The sequence below is a fragment of the Ailuropoda melanoleuca genome, chromosome 12, assembly GCF_002007445.2.
Source record: "Ailuropoda melanoleuca isolate Jingjing chromosome 12, ASM200744v2, whole genome shotgun sequence".
Classification (NCBI taxonomy): Eukaryota; Metazoa; Chordata; class Mammalia; order Carnivora; family Ursidae; genus Ailuropoda; species Ailuropoda melanoleuca.
The window spans coordinates 19,907,111-19,925,996 of NC_048229.1; the positions used below are offsets into that span (position 1 = coordinate 19,907,111).

The 18,886-nt window shown below is 53.2% G+C and overlaps 1 protein-coding gene across 7 annotated transcripts in view; it reads left to right on the forward strand.

Moving 5' to 3' along the window:
• The window catches only part of ASCC2 (activating signal cointegrator 1 complex subunit 2), a 39,268-nt gene extending 26,362 nt beyond the window's left edge, over positions 1–12,906 (forward strand). For all 7 annotated transcript variants that reach the window (XM_011220202.3, XM_002915575.4, XM_034672752.1 and 4 more), the window contains 7 exons: positions 519–733; positions 1,630–1,749; positions 7,180–7,273; positions 7,362–7,492; positions 8,047–8,149; positions 9,440–9,519; positions 9,980–12,906. In XM_011220202.3, coding sequence (XP_011218504.1) covers positions 519–733; positions 1,630–1,749; positions 7,180–7,273; positions 7,362–7,492; positions 8,047–8,149; positions 9,440–9,519; positions 9,980–10,151 — 915 coding nt within the window. In that variant the 3' untranslated portion in view covers positions 10,152–12,906. The remainder of the gene's footprint in view (positions 1–518; positions 734–1,629; positions 1,750–7,179; positions 7,274–7,361; positions 7,493–8,046; positions 8,150–9,439; positions 9,520–9,979) is intronic.
• The last annotated feature ends 5,980 nt before the right edge of the window (positions 12,907–18,886 follow it).

Genomic DNA, 18,886 nt, shown 5'->3' on the forward strand with positions numbered 1-18,886 from the left:
AATCCCCCCTCTTAAAAAGAATATAGTTAAAGGGGAGCAGCTCCCCACAGTCCAGGGCTGGTGATTGCCATTCCTCTCCAGTGTCAGCCATCAACTTGTTAGAGCTGGAGAAGGATGAGTAAAAGCCATGCCATTTATGGGCTTCTCCAGGCACTGTGCTCGGCGCTTCGGGAGCATGATTCTCTGAATCATCTGAAACCACCCCATGGGGTGGATGGTGGTATGCCTGTTTTGTATGGAAGAAGCTGCGTATGGGTTCAGAGCATTTAAGCACCCTGCCCAAAGTCACACAGCCAGAAGTAGCTGTACCAGTAAATCATAGAAACCCCCCTTTTCCCAGGGGAGGAAAGGAAGACTCAAGAGACCTGAGTCACTGGGCTGAGATCCTCGGCCCAGGAGCGGCAGGGCCAGGACTCATACTGGGTCCCCTGATTCCCAGTCCTGTGCGTCTCGGGGCCTGTGGCCCTATCACCCAGCTGGTCTGGCCTTCCCCGCCTTCACTCCTGCTCTCTCCGCAGTGCATGGGGGCGGCGGCTGCGCTGGGCCCCCCCGTGTGTGGCGTGGAGCTGGACTCGCTCATCTCCCAAGTGAAGGACCTGCTGCCGGACCTCGGCGAGGGCTTCATCCTGGCCTGCCTGGAGCACTGCGACTATAACCCGGAGCAGGTGATCAACAACATCCTGGAGGAGCGCCTGGCGCCGGCCCTCAGCCAGTTGGACCGCAGCCTAGACAGGTGGGACACATAGGTGGAGGTGGCTCACGGTGCCCAGGCTGTGTCAGGGCCCTGGCGGAGGCACTGTGGGGCCCTTGTCCCGGCCCCTTCTTAGTTCCTCTGCTTCCCACTCCGGTGCCAGAACTCAGCCCTCCGTCTCTTCCCCGCGGTAGCATTCGCCGTACAAATGAATGGCCTCCTTGGCAAAACATCAAAACTTTAGGCCCCCGGGAGGTCCTCACATGCCCCCTACAGGGCGGAGAGTGTGCACAGTCCGACGGCTCCACTGCACCTTGCTAGAGGACGGATTAGAAACGTGGGATGTGACAGAGGGGTTGCCGAGCCTTTCAGAGCTCTGAAGTTTCTGGCCTGTCCCTGTCACTGTCACCTTTCCAGTAGATTCCTGAGGGAGGACGGCCAGCACTTCTCACTTTGCTCACCCCTACCTTTCAGAGGTTGGCCCACCACTTCTCTGAAGGGCCCACAGGGCCGCAGGAATGGGTGCACACATGGGTGTTTCTTCCACATATGTTTACTGATTGAATGAAGTTAGCTCTGTCTTTGGACAAGTTCCTTAGCCACTTTGTGCCCATTTTACAGAGGAGGGCGCAGAGGCACAGAAAGGTTGAGTGATCTTAGCTAGCCATCTCATCAGACTGTTGTGAGTGTTCGGTGAGGGAGGGAACTTTTAAGAAAATCTGTGTGAATGGCACATGGGACCAAGGGGGAGTTTCGTGTGAGGGATGGCTGCATACCCAGGGAGGGGCCAGACGGCGCAGGGTTTTAGATCGTGTCTCATGTGGCTGCTGAAGGGGAGGGTAGAATCTGATGGATGTAACATGGTACTGGGTCAGTCGGGCGCAGGCAGGCATCAGCTGACCAATCCCCCTTAAACTGATTTCTGTGTCACCCCCCAGGCAGGTGAAGCCAGACCCGACACCCCTGCTGACATCTCGTCACAACATCTTCCAGAATGACGAGTTTGACGTGTTTAGCAGAGATTCAGTGGACCTGAGCCGGGTGCACAAGGGCAAGAGGTGAGTGCAGTGGGCTGTGGGGTGCCAGGCACCCCAACTCTGTAAGTGCAGTGAGAAAATAGAAAGTCAGGGCGCTTTACAGAACTAGCCTGAGTTTTGGCTTAGGGTCCCCCCAAGCAGTCCAGGACCTGCGTACTCCCAGCAGGCAGGACCGGGTTCTCTAATGGTTATACGTTAGGCTCTGACGGCACAGGGTGGTTTTTTAATGAATCCCCTTGTTGATAGCAAAAGGCCAGAGGGACCTAAGCTGTCCCCCTCTTCCATTCCTAATATCTTCAGATGTGTCAACCATCAAATCTCTGGGCGATAGAGCTGAGCGGTACTTCCCAGATGCCGCCCCTCCACGTGATTTTCTCCATTCTGTGACAAAATGAGAAAATTTTGTACTCACTGTACTAAGTGAGCTTGTCAGAGGGTGAACATATTCTATTTTAAGGTCTTTCTGCTTATTTTTAGTTTATGTCCTTTCTACTTTTTTGGCATTGAAAAGTCCATTTATGATTTATTCATTCATTCAACAAATATTTGCTTGGTGCTTACAGCGTACAAGGTCCTGGATTTATTTGATGCTGGAGACGTAGTGGGCAGTGAAACAGACACGGCCCCTGGCCCTGTGGAGTCTGCACTAATCAGTTGGTCAAACAAGCAAAGTAACATTGCAGACCTAACAGGCACTGTAAGGTGAAGGTCTGCAGACCTCTGAGCCTCCGGTAGGGCGTTTGACCTGGACAGGAGGGTTCCTCTGAGGAGATGCCAGTGGGACCAAGAGTGGAAGGATGAGGAAGGGTCAAAGGGCCAATTCTGCCAAGAGTGGGGAAGGAGAAACTTTCCAGGCAGAGCAAACAACAGGGCAGTGATCCCGAGGTCGTGGGGAGCATGGTGGGGGTCCCAAGAGCTGACACATTTTATGCTTTGGAAAGAGGACCTGGCTTTGGAGTAGAGGCCCATTGGAGGCACCATGAGTCAGTAGTGAAGAAAGTGGGTTCGATATAAAAGGCAAAGTAAGACATTGACAACACTGCTAGCCCCCAGGCTTCCCGTAAATGGTATTGGTTCATGAAATCTGCAAATCTAGGAACTGCTGGACAAGTGCAGTGGCCCCCCTCTCTCTCCCATCATGCATATGGAGACAGTGAGGTCCAGAGAGAGGCGGTGGGAGACCTGCCCCCTTCTTGTGATAGGAGCCCCCGTAGCAGAGTTGCAAGCTGCTGCTTCAGCGAGGGCCCCTTGCTGCTCGCTGTCCCCAGGGCCATCGCTGCTGGAAGCTTGGCTGGCCGAGGGCTTGGGGGAGCGGGCGCAGGGCAGCTATAAAGCCATCTGGCTGGCTGGACAGGAAGCAATTGTAAACTGCTTAGTCACGCACATTGCGACATCCCCAGATCCCGAGCTAGAGATGTTATCCTGCATCAGTGGCCGCTGTTCCAGACCAGAATGACCCTCTGCAGCTCCTGGGGCAGATGAGGAGGGCTGCATCCTGCTCCTAGGGCATTCCAAACCGCCAGGCGGAGAGACTGGGCGGCAAATGTTTACTGAACTCGTCGTGTTGGGTAGCCTGGGGCCTGGGGATTGCAAAGAGGCAAAGCTTCCATTTATGTGTTCATTATTTATTTATTCATTCAGCAAATATTTATTGAGTGATTTACTAGCTCCAGATCCTGTGCTAGACACCAGGGAGACAAGGTGAACAGGGCACCCGGGCTGTACTCTCAAATGGCACAGACACCGTGGGAAAGACTCAGACCATTAAACAAATAGCAACAGAGTGGGAGAAGTGCTGGGGTGGGGCACACAGGGACCTCAGTGGGGACACCTGTCCTAATCTGGGCAGGGCAGTCAGCAGGCACATGAGAAAAGTAGCACAAGGCAGGTCACACTTCAGTTAAAAGGTATGTGTGTGATTAAATCAAATAGGTTGCACTCAGTGGCTCAAGTAATAGGGATCTCTGTTCCTTGCACGACAGGGAGTTGCAAGGTAGGGCAGTCTAGGCTTGGTTAACCAATGGTATAGCCTCATCATCAAGGATACATCCTTGCCATCTCTCAGAGCTAGTTCCTTCAAAGCCACTGGGTGGCTGGCTGCAACTGTTTCAGCCGTGACCTCCAGAAGTGACAGTGCCAAGAGGAAGTCTGGACCAGATCTTCCTATATTTCTCTTAGAGACTAGGAGGACTTTCCCAGAAGTCTCCGGACTCCACTCACATCTCATCAAGGAGCTGGGTCACAGGACCGAGGTCCAGGGCTCCAGGAGAAGGGGGAAAAGTGGAAAGACCTGAACCAAATGAGGGTCTGTTAGGACTGAGGTGAGGTGGACGGTGGCTGTTGGGTATGCCCGGCACATGTGCCATAGGTATGTGATAGCCAAGTGAAGGAGGCCGTGTGGATAAGGTGGGGTCCCACAACTCCTTTGGACTGAACAGAGGCGCCCTGGAAGATTATGAGTGTTCTCCCTCAGAAACGGGTGTGTGGCCAAAAAAATGTCTGTGCACTTGGCTTCTTGGAGAGGCACAGAGCACATTAGCACATTAAAGACTCTGACAAGTCCTGCAGTAAAACAAACAAACAAACAAACAAAACAGGATTCACTTTGTTGAGCTCAGCAGGTGCCAGGTTCACTTTTAGTCATCATCTTATTTCATCCCTGGGATGCAGAATTAAGACTTGGCAAGCATAAGAGGCTTGCTTGTGATGGATCGCACAGCTCAGGTAATATCTGAGCAGACTTGAATTGGTTGACCTGTGTTCTGGCCCTGGCTTGGCTGGTAGAAGCTGGGTGACCTTGGGAAAGGCGCTCTGCCTCTTGGGATCTCCGTTTCCTCCCTATACAGGTCCTTTAGGAATTCAGAGGTGGGAGTCAACCCCCAAGGGTCAGTTTGAGTTGAGCCTTGAAGGATACGCTGGAAGAAAGGAGGGGGAAAGTGGCTGGGCTTCAGGGGAGCCCACATGTTCCCTGAGCTCCCTGTCATCTTGTAGGAGGCCGAGGAAGCACCTGCTCCAAAGTCTCTGAAGCCATTGTTGCCTGTGTTTCCAGACTTTTCTGGAGTTCTGGCCCTCAGATGGATCTTTTCCTAGCTGGCTTTGCCTCTGACCTTTCTTTTCCTTCTTGGCTCTGAATGGGGTCATGGGGCCAAAGCTGCACCTCCCTGGATGGGATGCCCAGGGCACCAGGCTCCACTGTCCCTGCCTGTGCCGTCTCCAGGACCCTGCGTGGGTAGAGTTGGCAAGGCTTCTCCAGCCCTGCGAGGGAACAACATAACCAGAGGCCCACAGCGGGACCTTACGCACAAGAACCGGGGACCGGATGGACCAGGAGCTGTGGGGGTGGCAGAAAGGACAGTGACACCTCTCATTCATGCTTGGATGCCTGGCTCAGCACAGGTCCTAGCACCTAGCAGGCACTCAGGAAATGTGCATGGAAAGAGGGGATGTGCTCCCTCCAGTGGCGCCAACCGCCTGGATGAGCTCGGGCCCCTTTCCCTTGCTCCCTGCCTCTCTCCTCATCAGCCCCCAGCCTGGTGAAGAGAGCCAGATAAGGGCCAGGGGTGCAGTCACAGGCCCCCTTTCCCGGCATGATATAAAATTTTCCTGTGGACCAAGAATTTTCCCTGGTCTAGACCCAATGCCCCCCACCCCACAGAGCCTCCATTTCCTCTCCTCCCACCCCACCCCACTAGACCCCCTAAGCCAGGTCATGTTTCCTTTCTCTCTGTTCCCAGGGCATGCTTACCTCCATTCGGCACATTTCATGTTAGCTGCCATTCACCTGTGACCCTCACTAGACTGTGAGTTCCACAAGGACAGATCCAGATCTTACTCTTTTTTAAATCTCTCCCGCAGCTCAGCCTTAGTACCCTGCCTGGCACATAGTAGGCCCTTAGTAAAAACTGTTGGAGGAAGCCAAATCCTGACCTGCCCCAGGCTCCCAGGCAGACAGCCTGAGAGACTCAGGCCCCTGTCCTTCCCTGCATCAAAAGCCAGTTAATAGAAGATTTCTGTGAAAGTTGTGTATGACTTTCTATCTCTTTTTCTTCTTCTTTTTTCTCCCCCCCTACCCTTGATACATTTCAGAAAACTGATTTCACAGCTAAGCTGGATTTTCTTGCCCGGAATCTTGTATTGATTTTCCCCTGCGGGGCTCGAAACTATATTCCACAGGCCTATGTGTCTGATAAGCCAGATTTCTCTACAGATTTGCAAAGCCACGGTCAAGAGGCCTGAGTCCCCACTGAGGCTGGGCTACAGTTCACTGCTCCCAAGCACGTGCCTCTCCTTCCCTCCACCGCACCCGAATTTCCTCACCTGTGATATGTAACAGGAGTTGAGCCTTTGGACTTTTTCTTCCAGTGCAATCTGACATGGAAGATTGAACTGTAGAACAGATAGAAAGCCACCGTGATGAAACGGGTGGGAGGAAGAAGGCAGCCACCCCTGCTCGCTCTTCACCCCCCCGGAGGGCTCTCTCCTGTGGCTCCCCTGAGCTCAGTAAGAGGGCCAGATGTGACCTTGTTCTTTCTTATATTTTGGGGTTTTATTTTTTAAAGATTTTATTTATTTTAGAGAGAGACAGCATGAGCGGGAGGGGCAGAGGGAGAGAGAATCTCAAGCAGACTCCATGCTGAGCATAGAGCCCGATGAGGGGCTCCATCCCAGGACCCTGAAACCACGACCTGAGCCGAAACCAAGAGTCAGAGGCTTAACCAACTGTGCCACCCAGGCGCCCCCAAATTTTTGTTTTTTTTAAAGGTTCAAATAATCCCAAGCCCTACCTAGGAGTAACCGTTGTCATTTGGTGGGGGACTTACTAGCTCTCTCTGTGCAGTAACATATGTAAATTATAATCTGTGTGCTCAAAGGAACAGATAGTTTGTCTGGTTTGCTTTCTGCTTTTTATACAGTTGGGATCATACTGTATACATTTTTCTGTAGCTTGCTTTTTCCCTCAGGGGTAAGTCTTAGAATTCTTTCTGCATCAGCAAAGTAGATGAATGTCATTCTTGATAGCAGCCGCCCAGCGTTCTAATATAGATGTGGCACCTCATTTGGCGGTGTCACCTGTGATGGACACTAGTTGTTTTCCATTTTTCACTGTCACAAACAACGTTGAAAATTCCCCATCAGACCTCTGTATGTCCCTGGCCAGCGTTCCCCTAGGGTGGGCGCCTCCGAGAGGAATTTCCCGGCCGAAGGGTGGGCACGTTTTACATGGCAGCAGCTGGTTTGGGATGCCTTCCGGAGCGGCTGGACCCGGTCACAGGGGTACCAGTGGCGGCAAGTCCCACCTGCCCGCACCACTGCCCCCTCCTCCCTGGTGCTCGACACCCTTTGTGGCACTTTGCGCCAGCCCGAGCCCGTGGTGCCTTGGACCCTCGCTCTCGCAGCCTTCAAAGCCTGATGGCTTTCCTTCCTGTCTGCCCGCTGTCCCCCCGCCTCCAGGAAGGAGGAGAACACGCGGAGCCTCGTGAACGACAAGCGGGAGGTGGCGGCGCAGCGGCAGCGCTACGAGCAGTACAGCGTGGTGGTGGAGGAGGTAGGGGGCCCCGGGCCGCCAGGCCTTTGCCGGGCAGGGGGGAGCCGGCCACCCCGGGCCCCTTGGGCTCACACTCCTGCCATTGCAGGTGCCCCTGCAGCCTGGCGAGGGCCTGCCCTACCGCGGTGACGACTACGAGGACGAGTACGATGACACGTACGATGGCAACCAGGTGGGCGCCAACGATGCCGACTCGGATGATGAGCTCATCAGCCGCAGGTGAGGCTGCAGGGCGCTGAGAGGGCAGAGTTCGGGGGGGGGTGCACAGTGGCGTTCCCGAAGCCTCTTGTTTATACAGATGGGGAGGCCGAGGCCCTGATCACGTGAGCAAGTCAGTGGTAGAGCCAGGGCCCAAACTGAGCCCTCCTGATTCCTAGTGCAGCGCTCCCTCCACCCCCAAGACACCCCCTCGGCCAGTTGGTCCAACCCGTCCTGAGTGCGGCAGCATTTATTTGGTTTCATGCAGTCCTTTCAGATTGTTCTTCTTAACTGCAGAAAACTCTCCACCATGCAGTGGTAGACTTCCCAATGCAGATAAAAGCACAGCTGCCCCAGCTCAGCCTCCCGTAAGGCCCCACATCAGACTCTGGTACTCTCAGAGAGTCTGGGGGCTGGAGCAAAGCTGGCTTAAAAAGCACTTTGGTGTTTTCCAGCTGCCTGAGCCCATCCGCATGCTGATACCCCGCTCTCACCCAGCCCGATCCCCTCCTCCCTGAGGTTCCCTCTCCAGGTTTAATCCAGTCTTTGATCTCACTTTCTCTCTAAACCCTCAGGCCCTTCACCATCCCTCAGGTGCTGAGAACCAAAGTGCCCGGAGAAGGGCAGGAAGAGGAGGAAGAGGAGGAAGAGGAGGAGGCTGAGGACGAGGCTCCCAAGGTACCTCCTTGGCAGGTGGCCGATGAAGGGGAGGGGGGAGTTCTGAAAGGCGGAGTAGGACCCCTGCGCCCCTGCTTGCCTGCTGCTGGCTTTGAGGCGGCCCTAGCTTCACTGCCCAGGAGAAGAGGAGTTCCTTTGAACCTAGGATGCCCGCTTGGAGAGTTGCTGGCTTTGAACTCACCTTCACTGCCCAGCGAGGGCTTTAGGGACGGATTAGAGGCCAAGCCTTTGAGTTGCTGGGTTCATTAGGCCCAGGAGCCTGGGGGCTGAGAGAAGGGCAGCTCTCGGCCGCCGTGCTCAGGATGGCAATTCTGGAACTCACAGAGATGTTGCAGAAATGTTGGAACACAAGGGCCCTTGGAGGTCACCTGGGCTGGTGGGTTTGAAAATTCTATTTTTCGGCAGCTGAACTTTCTCTTCAAATGAAACCTCAACTAGAACCTCAGCATATAAAACAGATAAGGACAGTCTTGCTCAGCTTGAACGGAGTGACACCCTGGGACCCCTGGATCCCCTCGTGCCCTCCCACCAGGGTGACAAATTCCGATGTATCCAGGCCGGGCTCCCGAGGTAAACGAGTAGTGCAGACTGATGGAGACCGTGGCTAGTGGGGTAAAAGCACACATACACCCTGCCTGAGGGGCTTCTCAGCAGAAACGTAGGCCTCGGAGCTTCCAGGGCTTTCTCTTGCCAGGCAAGGGGTCAGCCCAGATTTTTCTATAAAATCTTCCAGTTTACAAATGTTACCAGTTGCACTTGTTTTGTTTGTGTTTCTTTAAACAGTACAGGCCACTAAAGCCTGTGAGTGATCCTTAAGTCACAGTTCTCCCCGCTGCTAGTCCAGGCTTCTTTGCTTAGTGGCTAAAAAATGGTCTTCAAGAGTGGCTACTCCCAGAGCACATTGGCGGCGTCCTAGAGTGAGGATGAGGCAGCTCCGAGGGGCCACCCTCTTGGCCTTCAACGCTCTGTGTGGCCTCTCATGGTGGCCATCCTGGCCTGTCCCCATTTGTCATCCATGCTCCAGCTCTGGTCCACCTGCCCCACCATACCTGTTCAGGAAGCCTTAGTCCCTTTGGCTGCTTCTAAAGGAGGAGAGAGGCTTCTAATGGAAAGCTTGGACCCAAGCAAGGGTGGCTCCATTCTAGGGCATCACCCTGCCACACTGTGGCTTTCCCCCACTCCGGGCCTGGAAGCATCAACAAGACTCAGTCCAGCGCAGTCCCAGCACAGCTTAGGCAAATGGGGCAGCTCATGACTCTAGATTTTTTTTTTCTCCCCTCCCCTCCACAGCCCGACCATTTTGTGCAGGACCCTGTGGTGCTGCGGGAGAAGGCAGAAGCCAGGCGGATGGCCTTCCTCGCCAGGAAGGGGTGAGCATTTTAAAGAGCTGTTTCTGGTGGGGGGGACCCATCTGGGGAAGGCTCAGCCAACCACCTAGGAAGCCCACACATATACCCCAAATGCGTCATGTGTGTTAATTTAACCCTCACGACAGCCCTATGAAGCCACTTTATCATCATCCTCATTTTATAGAGGAAGAAATAGGGCCATCCCATCCCCATCCCCAAGCCCTCCTCTCCTTGTTGTGGGCTGTGGTCAGCTGGTCCTTCCCACAGCGAAGCCAGGGACCTATCTGGAGGCAGAGCTCAGAGAAGAGAATTCACCAGACACAGGACCGGCCAGAGCCCTGCCCTTGCTGGGCTGCATTTCTTCTCCCGCTGGAAGTGGGGACTGGGGTGTCCTGGCGCAAGCTGTGTGTCCTCTCCCAGGGACCTCTGAGAAATGCAGTGGGCTCTTCCCATCCCCTGGGGTGGGTTGTTCCTCCCTCAGGTACCGGCATGACAGCTCGACGGCAGTGGCCGGCAGCCCCCGGGGCCACGGCCAGAGCCGTGAGACAACCCAGGAACGCAGGAAGAAGGAAGCCAGCAAGGCAACACGAGCCAACCACAACCGGAGAGCCATGGCTGACCGCAAAAGAAGCAAAGGCATGATTCCATCCTGAGGCCATCATGTTAGGGCCAGCCGGGAGGCAGCAGCACCAGACCTGCCAGGCCGAGTTACCATAGCCTTGGGTCCCCTCACCAGTTGGCCTTCTGCCAGGGCCAAGTTCAACTCCACCCCTCAACAGCCTCAGCTTCGCAGCCCCTGAGAAGGCCGCCTTGTCGTCCACCAGCCAGCCGTGAGCGCCTTCTTGAGAAAACAGTGCCTTAGCCCACGGGGGAGGAACCCCTGGGACCAGCGAGCAGGCAACAGGGATGGGGACAGAGAGCCCCAAGGCAAGCCCCAAAACCTCATGCACTAAGACGCCACTTCTCTTGGTGGTTTCCTGCCTAGATGGCAGGAAACCTGTAAATTCAAAAACAAAAACAGAAAAGGCCTGCAAATAAAAGTTTTTGACCCTTTCAAGCAATGATCCATGATGTGCCCCTGGCCTGCTCCCCCTATATCCCCTTCTTCAGTGACAGCCACCATCAGGAGAGCAAGAGAGCAGAATGGTCACCTGCTCTGCTCCGCAGCCTTTCATGCTTGCCTCTCATTTTAACCCCTCTTGATGTTGCCTGGCTTTGCTCTGTGGCCCTGAGCACATTACTCCCCCCCTGAACCTCTAGTCTCTGCTTGTGGAAGGAAGAGATGAGGGTGTGAGGCCCTCTGGTCCTTTCCATGTGCTCGTTCAGTCCCTACAACCTCCACCGTTGGAGGTGGGGAGAATTTCCAGCCCCACGGTGTAGATGAGACACTGAGAGCCGAAGCTGCCTGCCCAGGCAACAGGCAGGGAGTGGGAGAACAAGGATTAGACCCTCGGTCTGACCCCTGACCTTGATAGTGTCATAGACCCCCGTAGGTGGTGTCATCACCATCTCATAGCTGACCCAAGGACATCTGTCTAATAGCAGAGCCAATACCAGAGCTTGGTGCCTCCTGGTGGTGTGCACAGTCCGTCAGTTCCTCCAGAGTCAAGGGGTCGGAGACCAGAAGACACCAGTGAGGGTGTCCCTGCCAAGCCCTGTTGAAGGACTTGGGCCCAGTTCCTCAAACCCCCGCCCCGGGTGCGGCCAGTTGGTTCACAGTGTGGCAGCAGCTGCCAGGCAGCCCGATGCCTGGGCCCCCCCGAATATTGCCGATCATCAGAGGATCAACCGTGGGCTCTTTGCTGCCCTATCCTCCCCGGCCTGGCCCCTGCCCAGCCGGACCTTGACAAATCACCCTGGATGCTTGTGTAATTTCTTTGCACGTGGTTAGGATGAGTGTCTGGACCAGTGAGGCAGACAGGCCCTTGATGAATTGGTTTTGTTAGGTCAGCCGCACAAGTGAAAATCAATAGCGATTCCTCTGAGTTGCGCCGTTCCCTTGGCGCATTTGAGATGCCAAGCAGATAAGGGAGCGGTGTCTTCCCCTCGAGCCGCTGAATTAGCTGAGATCAGACTCAGGGTCAACCACTCTGACAGGCAGCGGGAAGCCTGTGTTTCCTCCTAGAGGCATTTGCCAGGGACCGTACAGGCGAGGGTCATTTCTTTTCTCTCTCCCTGAGCTCCTCAGACCCAGCTCTTGGCCCTGGAGCAAGGCAAGGTGAGTTGGGGGAGCTCTGGGCTTTACCTACCTTACCTGTTACTGTTCACACAGCCCCTCTCGCCTTCCTTTTGTCATACGTACCTCCTGACCGCTGGGAGGGGTGTTCAGGCCTCCCCTAGGCATCTGGTTTAAAGGATTAGAGAAGACAAGCGATTTTTCAAACTTTCCAGAATGTACTGCCAGGTCAAACTTGATCTCCCTTGAAGAACTATATTCTTCCTCATTTCAGATCTTGAGGGCATCCCTTCAGGGATGCTTTGCAAACACCTCACTCAGGAGTCATCCAGAGCAGTGCTAGTAGGCACACCCCTTCACCTCTCAGGGCCTCAGGTTTCCCATCTGCAAAGTGGGTATATTGGGCCAGGTGAGTGGTTTTCACTTGGTGCCAATTAAATCCTCCGAGGAGGCCCCAAGGTTTAAGATGGCCAATGGCAGAAGTGTTACAAGTGAAGTGGGGTGGGAGCCCTGAGCCCTGCTCCCTTGATCACTGGGCCTACCACCCCACCACTGCTCTTAACAGGAATCTCTAAGTGCCTTCTCTGCACCCTGTTAGAGAGCACGACTATCACAGGCATTTCCCAGGAAGCTTTTACGACCCAGTGCCTCCAAGGGAACTTAGGACTTTGAGTGTCATGGTTTCTAGCTCACGGGTGGCAATGATGGCAGATGTGTTAGTCTGAACAGTGTTTCTGCGCCTCTGTGAGGAGGGGAGGGCAGAGCCTGTCATTGATAAAAAGGGACCCGGGAGCCCAGGGAGGCAAGTTAGCAGCAGAGCCTGGATGCAGGTCCTTTTTTAGCTCCAGGTGCAGTCTGGAAACGTAGGCGATTAGCAGGAAACTGCCTGTCCCTGTCACACCGGGAACTTGGGTTAAATAATGCAGGGAGGGAGACCACCAAAACCACAAACAAAAGTAAACCCACCAAAAATGCAGGGGGTGCTTGTGGAGCCCCCTCCTCTAAAATGATGTCAATGAACACTTGGTAGCAACGTGAGAAACTAAATATCGAAGAGTCAGTTTGTTGTTGTGTTGTCTTTTTAAGAGAATAAACTGGATGGTAATGCTCCATGATTGTGAAAATACTTTTGAAAAATTTGCGTACAGACCAAGTCTGGAAAGGAACGTGCAAAACAAAAATGACAGTAAGACCTTGATATTTGTAATGAGAATAAAAGCGCTTACCGAGTATTTACAGTGGCCAAAGTTTCTGCTGGGCTCTTTCCTTGTTATCTTGTCTAACTCTCACCAGGTAGATGCAGATCAGAAAAACAAGGTCAGAGACGGTAGGGGACCTGTCTGAGGTTACACGTTTACCACGTGACCAAGGAGGGCTTCGGTGGCAGGATTGCCTCCTAAAGCCCACGCTCTTAACCCCTTCACCACATGCCATTCGTTTCTTTCCCCCCACATTCGCATCCTTGTCACTACTGTTCTTAACAAAGAAAGGAGAAAATGGAAGTCAAATCGCTATAAAAGAGGAGGATGGGAAATCCCCGCTCATCAGACAGGTTGATGGACCCCCACTTGTATGTATCACACCCGTGGATACTGACCCACAGATGTCAGATGCCCTGTTTTTTGTTTCACTTTGTTTCCAGATTTGTTTGTCCTTTCCTCTCTGTGTCCAGTCTGCCGTGAAGCCCACTGAATGATTCTTCATTTTTATGTCCAGTCTCTGTCTAGGGAAAGCAGAGAAAAAGCCAGGGGTAGAGCTCTCTCAGCCGAGATGGGCACAGCAGACAGAGCCTAGGGAGCACGGAGGCCCGGGAGGGGGCCAAAGAGTCCAGGGTGGGTATGGAAGAAGGCTGGGAAGGAAGATGGGAGCCCTAGAATTAGGACCACGGGCCAGGCCATGGCCCAGACCTTCGTCGAGAGCAGCAGCTCCCAGGATTTACTGCCTGCCCTCAGGGCTTGGGGAATGGATGTTCAGCCTGGTTGGGAGGACCAAGGGAGGAGAGGCTAAATGCATCCACTCAGCGAAGAACGTTTACCAAGATCGCAGCACGAGAAAGACCAGACCCCCGCCCTCACGGTGTTCACGTTTCAAGGTGGGAACTGGATGTTAAGACATTTTGGGAAAGTGATTTAGTCATGGTTGTACTAAGCCCTAATAATAAAGAATGAAGAAATGAACAGACACGGTGAACAGAAGGAAACCAAGAGCAAAGAGACTTTCCAGAAGCAGAGGGTAGTGAGGGTGCCTGGGTGGCTCAGTTGGTTATGCGTCTGCCTTCGGCTCAGGTCATTGAGCCTGGAATTGAGCCCCGAGTCAGTCTCTCTGCTCAGCGGGGAGCCTGCTTCTTCTCCCTCTGCCCTCCCCCTCCCCCACTAGCTCGCTCTCACTCTCTCAAATAAAATCTTAAAAAAAAAAAAAAAAAACAGCAGCAAAGGATAGTGGTCACAATGTCAGGCAGCAGCTGGGAGGTCAACCAGGCTAAGTCAGTGAGGCTCACTGGGGCTCTGCCCCACTTTGCCAAGAAGTGATGGAGACATATGGAAAGAATGGAAGGTGAGGAAGAGACGGCAGGAGAGTGGGCCCCTCTTCGAAGGAACTTAGCATCAGGGGGTAGAGGGAACTCAGAGGTGAGGAGGGAGAACTGGAACCCAGACCATGTTGATGGGATGCCTAGAAGGAGCCGGGGAGGCACCAGGGCTGTAGAAGCTCCACTTGGGGGAAGGCTAGTCCCCAGCAGGAGCTTCCCAGGTCAGCCTGGTGTCTGGTCTTAGCTAGATCTCTGAGTGCTGGGGCAGGAGGAAGGGACCTTGACTACGGCTGGCCGGTCCTAGGCTGGTGTTGCAATTCTACAGCCTGAAGAGAGGTAACCAATGCAATCTAAAGGTTACTATCTCCAGCCGCCCCCCGGGGGGGCGGTATGTGTGTCTTAAAATGAGAATCAAATTCTGACTTCACATCACACTGGAAATTCTCTCCCAACAATCAATAATCATCAAGAGAATTTTACACAGCTGGCAGACCTCGGAGAGCCTTAAAGGGCATTTTGTCCAGAGTTTCTCAACCTATTTAGCCTCCCAACCCTCCCCCCAATCTCAGATGCTGGGAGTCCAGCTACCCCCACGTCCCCTGGGGGGTGGGGGAGTTTCGCCCTGCTTAAGAATTCGCTGGGCTTCCATGGCGCTCTCCCAGCCATGGAGGTTATATCATCGAGCTTTACTTGCTGTGGTCTGAATTACAAAAACAACAGGCACTTAATTCTAGTTTCCCAAGTATGAAATTATGACATTGAATATGCTTTTTCTGGCTGCACGAGCCCACCCTCAGCACTCTGACGGGTCCCATAAGTGCTCTGCCATCCCAAGGGGGTAATTATGGTTTTCTTCTTTTTAAAGTGGTTTTCACGGAAGAGCCAGGCAGGAAGGGGGCCTTTCAGTGGGATGCCTGCCCATTTAGGAATTTTACGTGTGGAGCTTACACGCAGGCTCCCGCCCCCATCTCCCACCCTGTGGTCAAACCTGCTTACTCCGTTCTTTCACGTGCACATTCGCAGGCCTCAAGAGCCCATCCTTTTTATTGTCATTTTGTTCATAAAGGGTGGTGAAAAGAGCAGTGGACTGAGGGTCAGGAGGCTAGGGTCTAGGCCCTTAGATTTCAACAAGCTATGTAACGTTGGGTCGGTTCCTTGGCCTCTCTGGGCCTCAGTTTCCTCTTATAGGAAATGGGGGTGATCATCGTCTCACCTCTCTTGCCTCATGGGCAGGGGTAATTGTGAGGGTCAGCTGAGATCATGCTGGGCGGGGACAAAAGGCACTCAAACTGGTGAATCGTGTTCAAAGGGGAGAGAAGAAAACTGATGGGAGTTTTCTGGCTACTCTGCATTTAGGGCAGTTTCCACGTCTCTCTTTTCATCACCCTGCCAGAAACTTCTTTGCACAAATCACCCATTCTCAACGGGCACATTTCCAATGGAATGCTGGGGTCGCAGGGCCAGGAAAAGTTTGAGAGCTGCCTCTGTCTGGATTTTTGCTGACAGTTCTCCCCGGAAGGACAGAATCAGGGAATGGCCTGAATCCAAAGTTTTTGGCTCCATGAGCAAGTTCTGTCATGAAACAGCCTCCCCTCAAGACCCCTGCCTCTAGGGGAGCCCAGGAGCTGTCACACTGGGACCCCTCTGGCTGGTGAGATGGTTGCCCCTTTCCTCTGACAGACCTACCAGATGCCACATGACAGACCCAATGGGCAGAAGGCAGCCCCAGGTCCAGCTGGTCTGTATCACAGCAAAGGGGCAACAGCCCCGCTCCGTGACCCGGCTCAGGGGTGTGCGCGGCCTGTCACAGCCGGAAAATCAGTCTCCCCCACTCAGGAGAGGGCTACACAGAAAGGCATTGGCTCCTCCCCCAGAGTATTAACTCAGAGTAACATGCAATGGCCATGCCAGACCTTTTCCTTGGGGATCGGGGTCCTCTGAATGGCCAGCGGCCTATTTGGCTTTCGCCATTTAGAGCAGGGGCTGAGCTCTGGGGCTGGAACCAAGCTGGCAAGCTCTGTGACTCTGAGCGAGGTGGCCTCATTTCTCTGAGCCCAGTTGTCTCTACATTGAGATGGTGGCGGATGGCTGGGGTAAGGTGGGGAGTGCTGGCAGGCTAGTGAACTCCCAAGGCCCTGCTCATGAAGAAGGGTGGCGGGTGCCTCCCACCAGGGCCGCAGTCAGATTTCCGTGCACCCCACCTCTCAACCTCTCAGCATGGCTGCCATGACTCCTGTACGGCAGTCCTCCCAGAAACCTCTGGGCTCAGGATGACCTGGGCACACAAGAGCGGGCAAGAGAAAAGGATGGGCACAATCCAGCCTGGTAAGTGTGTGGCAGGTGCCCAGGGAGCAAGGGGGGGTACCCTGCTCAGCTTTGTGGGACAGGAAATCACCTCACTGAAGCCTTGAAACAAAGCCAGGTGATAAGTGTGATTACATAAGCCTCATTTCGAGGTTCAGCCTCTTGCTTATGGCTGAGCACTGGCTGACTCAAGACTCGAACCCAGGTTTGCCAGCCTCCAAAGTCCATACTTTCAGCCTCCTGGCTTTCCTGCCTCCCTATAGCTTGACACTTACTCCATGCATGGTTGGCTCAGCATGAAAAAGAGGACCTATCACCTCCTTTGTTCTAACACCCTACTTCTATTAACACAACCTATAATCAAGTCATTCCATCGACAGAGATGAGACCAGGAAGTTGGGCAATATGTATTTTCCAAATCTCCCCTTTGCCATAGTTTTCCCTGCCTGCTAGTGGAAGGAAGGGCTACTCCTTAGAGGGTCCAATATGAAGGAGGTGTTTCATTAGGAAAGATTAGTGAGCCAAGGAGATAAGACATCACACAGACTTGCAGCCCCGGGGCAGGAAGTAGCCTCTCTGTTGGAGGCCTGTACAGGAGCGAGACAGAAGTGTGCTCGGACATCTGGAAAGGAGGAAGATAGACGAAAGCAGAGAGGAGTCCATTACATGGTTAAAGGTGTGGGGAAGAGATAAGGACCGCTAAAAGAAGGCACAAGTCGGCTGGAGTTTAAAAACAGTGTCAGAGACACTGAAAACGAGATTATCACAGGACACACAGGGGAGCACGAGAAAGTGATCAGGCCTTAGAGGGATAGAAAGGCTGTCAGGAACACGGTTTCAAAACAGCTGGGACAAGGGGTGGGGCAGATGTTTCAGCTGAACAGTCATCCCCAAAGCTCTCGGCCCACATTTTGTGGATCAAATATGCTAATTAGGCAGTGTTCCCTGAAGACTGTGCAGGGAGCCCCCCTTAATGTACTCACAGTAGCAACGTAAGAAAACCACCACTGGTAGGCGTGTGCTAAGAACATTATAAGCATTACTTCACCCTGTGAGGTATTGCTGTCATTCTCCCATTTTCCACAGGAGGAAACTGAGGCTCATGGAGGGAAAGCAACCTACCCAAGGTCACCTGGCCAGAGAGTAGCAGAGCTAGAATTCAAAACCAGGCGTGTGCTCTTTCCATGACCTATGCCTAGACACAAGACGGGAGAGTAGAGAGACCCACGGCAAGGACCGTATTTGGGAGGTTTGTAAAGTGAGATTTGAGGTAGCGTGGATCTTTAAGGAATTTGAACTTGATCTTAGTAGTGGGGAGCCATTGAAGGTATTTGAGCAAGGAAGTTGACCTGGCAGTCTTATGAAGGTGCAATGGAGAAGAAGTGTCCAGAGCAGCCGAGGAAGTTTTCTGTGCAGGAGTTTTGAAGGGAGGATAGGCCGGGAGCAGCAGGAAGGCAGTCAGTACCCCTGTTCTCACAGACTGTCGCCTAAGTGGCTCCCAGCTGGTGCTTTCTCTACATTCCATCACTGCCTTGTCCTTGATGCCGGCTGGAGTCTGCCCTTGGCATTCAGTCTATGTATAAATCCAAGCATATCAGGCCAAGGCCCCAGTGAAGAGAGAGAAATGATTTTTACACAGCGCGGAGCTGTGGATATGAACATAGCCTCTGGAGTCAACTGTCCTGTATTTGAACCTCCGCTCTACTTTCTCTAGCTGTGTTACCCTGGGCAAGATACTTAACCTCTCTGAACCTCATTTTCCACCTGTAAAATGGAGTAGAGAGCAGTGCCCACCTCGGGTTAAGGATCTAGTGACACAGGATATGTTAATGGTACCAGGCCCAGGCCTGGCCCTGCGTGAGTGCCTAGAGAAGGCAGGTATGTGTGTGTGTGTGTGTGTGTGTGTGTGTGTGTGTATGTGTGTGTGTGTGTATGTGTGTATGTGTGTGTGTGTGTGAGATCCTCTGTGTGGGCTAGTGTCTGCCCCTTTTACAGTGTTCGTCTTTCGCGCACACTGAAGCGACTGCCATAGCCTCCATTCTGCCTGCGGAATTTGTATTCCCTCCAACTTTGCACATTGCTCAGACATTTTAAATTCATTGATTTCTGTCCTTTCCTTGCAAGGCTTCAAATTCATTTGTAGGACAGTCCTTGTTCCTTGTTATTGGAAGAGCTTGCTGAGTTACGGGATGGAATCTATTTCTTTTTAATAACTCACATTGCTTCCCCCCTCTATGACAAAAGCGGCAGCACACTTTTCAGTGGGGTTCACATCAGTAAGCAAAGAGAAAGAACATTTCCACCATCCGGAAATAATTGCCATTAGGATTTTAGCTCTTATCCTTCCGACATTATTTTAGAAAAAAGGAATATACAGAAGC